A 2,807-nucleotide genomic window follows, 5' to 3' on the forward strand; every position below is an offset into this window, starting at 1 on the left:
CCGCGCAGAGTCTGCGGGGGCGCCCCGCTGCGTCCGCGGCATGGAGCCTGCGCCCGGGGGCAGCCGCCGGGGAGTCGTGGAGCTCCGGGAAGAACTGCAAGGTGAGTGCCTGGACCGGGACAGGTGCTTTGGGCAACTCCAGGAAACGTCCTTTCCCTGGGAGAGGCGGGAGCACGGGACGCCGCTGCTGCGCCGCCGCCTTCGCTGCTCTCAGCTCGCGGGCCTGCGCCTCCCTCTGCCCCCCGCCCGCCCCCCGCCCCCCGCCCCCGGCCCCCGGCCCCCGCCGCCCGCGCTCCCACGCCCGGATGTGTCTCTTTTCCTCTCCGGAGACGAAGCCCTCCGCGATCTCAGGGATGGGAACAGGAGGAGACATCGTCGAGGAGGATCGAAGGTCCGAAGCTGAGCAGGGAGCAGCGGACGAAGGAGAACAAGGCCAGGTTGGCGCAGGAGCTCGGGGCCCCGTGGACCCGGAGAAGGAGGAAGGCGGCGGCGGCTGGGAGCCCCCGCAGCAGGAGCAGCAGCTTCAGGAGCCCTCCCACGTGGCCCCCGAGGGTCTGCAGCCCCGCGACAGGCAGCCGGGCCTCCCCCGCCACACGTTCACCGGGTTGCGCCTGAAGGGGCTGGAGAGCGTTTTCCAGCGCACTCAATACCCCGACGTGTTCAGCGCGCGGTAAGCCGCTTGCTCTGGAGGCGCCCGGTGCTCTAGGGCGCTCGGGCTCCTCCGTCCAGTCCCGGGGCGCCTGCGGGGCTTTCCCGGGTCTCTTTCCCTCCACTCCAGAGCCAGAGCTCCCCAGCGGGCTCCAGGCCACTGGAGTCTGCCCGCCCTTGAGCCCGCGGTGGGGGCGATGCCCACCGCGCATCAAGGGAAATGTCTGCAGGCAGTACAGCAGTGGCTCAAGCCAGGGAACTTTGGCCGCGCTCCTGTTTGGGGAAAGCGGGTTCTGTTGGATCAGGACGGATCAGGGGGAGGAGAGTGAGGCACCGTCGTGCAAGTGCACGGCTGGATCTTGCCTTAACTTACAAGGGTGATCCTTTGGTCCTCGTGGAATTCTCGTGCATTAGTCTTGAGTTTGAAACCCTACCTTAAGAATCGTGAATCCTGAGTCCTGAGTTTCTCAGCGCTCCCTTAAGCTTTGCACACAAAGGAAAATCGCCCCTGAAGCCAGGCTGGAGCTGGCTGTGACCCAAGCGCACAATGCTGGGGCATTTGGGAGGAGAGACGCTGGGAAGCCAGCATGAAATGCGCATTGTCTATCTCGCGACCCCCACGACTCCCGATAGTGACTGTTTGCCATTTTCTCCCCTCAGAAAGGAGCTCGCCTTCCTCCTGGATGTGGCTGAACCCAGAGCGCAGGTCAGTGAACCTGAACACGGCGATTCTGCAGGGCCGCCGGTCTAGAACCTGCTTCAGGACTTGGACACTTTGGTTCTAGTCGTTCTCACCTTGTTGTTTTTTGTTGCCCTTTCCATGTCTGGGGAGCGAGTTTTGAAATGTGGGGGCTTTGGCAAGTGGAACCTGGGATATGTCGGGCCCCGCCTATGGAAATTGCCCATTCTCAGAGGGAGCGTGAGTTCCTAAAGGGAAAACAATAAAATCCAAGAGAACCCAACCGCTTCTCCTCTTCTCTGTACAAAATGAAAGATGAGTAAAGGTCAGTCCTTCTCACAGTGCTGGTATCTTTTCGGCAGCACTTCTGCGTGGAGTCATGTCGGGGCTCAGTGTCCTTTGGGAAGGATGCACCTTCATGCACCGAGGGCCTAGGTGAGGAGAGGGGTCAGCTGTTTTCACTGACGTCAAATGTTGAACACCGGGCCCGAGCTCTTAGCTACATGAGTGAATTTAGGAATATTCAGGCCCTGGGGTCAGGGAGTAACCCACACCCAGAGATCACACTACACGAGTCACGCCTGTGTGTTTCCTGATGCCGGGAGCCTGGCGGGCGGGGAGACAGCGGGAAAGTCCAAGGGCCTGGTCCTCCTGCTCTTGCTGTCAGCCTGTAGGAAAGCAGGGCAGGAAGGGGCAGCCCGACAGTTTCCCTTTCCGCAGTGCTTCCGTGTGTCAGACTGGAAAGGTTGCTGAGAGGGTGACATCGTGGCAGAGGCTGGGAGGCAGGTGTGCCAGCTGGAACTCTGTCTCAGCATCGCAACAGACAGAAACGATGTTGAATCAGGTTCCACTGACCTAAGAAGGGTGAAAAGGTTAGAGAAGAGTTCCTTACAGTCCCACTTCTACCTACAGATGTGGCACAGGTTCCACTTTAGGACTGAGTATTCTCCTGAGGAATTTCTCACATCTAATGATAGACATATATATGTACATGTCTGGCGTGTGCGTGAGGAAGATTGGCCATGAGCTAACATCCGTTGCCAATCTTAGTCTTTTTGCTGAGGAAGATTGGCCCTGAGCTAACATCCGTGCCCATCTTCCTCCAATTTTTATATGTGGGACGCCGCCACAGCATGGCTTTGTTAAGCGGTGCGTAGGTCCGCGCCCTGGATCCCAGCCCACCAACCCCGGGCCGCCGAAGCGGAGCGTGTCAGCATAACCGCTATGCCACCGGCCCGGCCTGTAGTGATATGTATTTTTGATGGTACTGTTTTGGAGAGGTGGGTTTTGTGGAATTTCTTCTTCTTGAGGGGGGGCGTGGGGGCGGCTTTCCATTCAGGCCAGAGTCTTACCTGTGTTCATTTGAAATACCTTTGGATTTGCTCAGGCAATGATGACTAATCTGTAGGTGCACAGGTTACCACGTGAGACCGTAGAGAACCATCAGTTGGATTAGGAGAGAATTTGTCCGAAAGAGAAA

General features: G+C 58.9%; 1 protein-coding gene across 1 annotated transcript; it reads left to right on the forward strand.

Annotated features, from left to right (window-relative positions):
• The first annotated feature begins 310 nt into the window (after window positions 1–310).
• LOC131403292 (rhox homeobox family member 1-like) lies at window positions 311–1,610 on the forward strand. Its single transcript, XM_058537537.1, has 2 exons — window positions 311–670; window positions 1,309–1,610. Exons 1-2 carry the CDS (start codon window positions 354–356, stop codon window positions 1,397–1,399), a joined length of 408 nt encoding a protein of 135 aa, XP_058393520.1. The 5' UTR covers window positions 311–353; the 3' UTR covers window positions 1,400–1,610.
• The last annotated feature ends 1,197 nt before the right edge of the window (window positions 1,611–2,807 follow it).

This window comes from Diceros bicornis, unplaced genomic scaffold, assembly GCF_020826845.1.
Source record: "Diceros bicornis minor isolate mBicDic1 unplaced genomic scaffold, mDicBic1.mat.cur scaffold_653_ctg1, whole genome shotgun sequence".
Classification (NCBI taxonomy): Eukaryota; Metazoa; Chordata; class Mammalia; order Perissodactyla; family Rhinocerotidae; genus Diceros; species Diceros bicornis.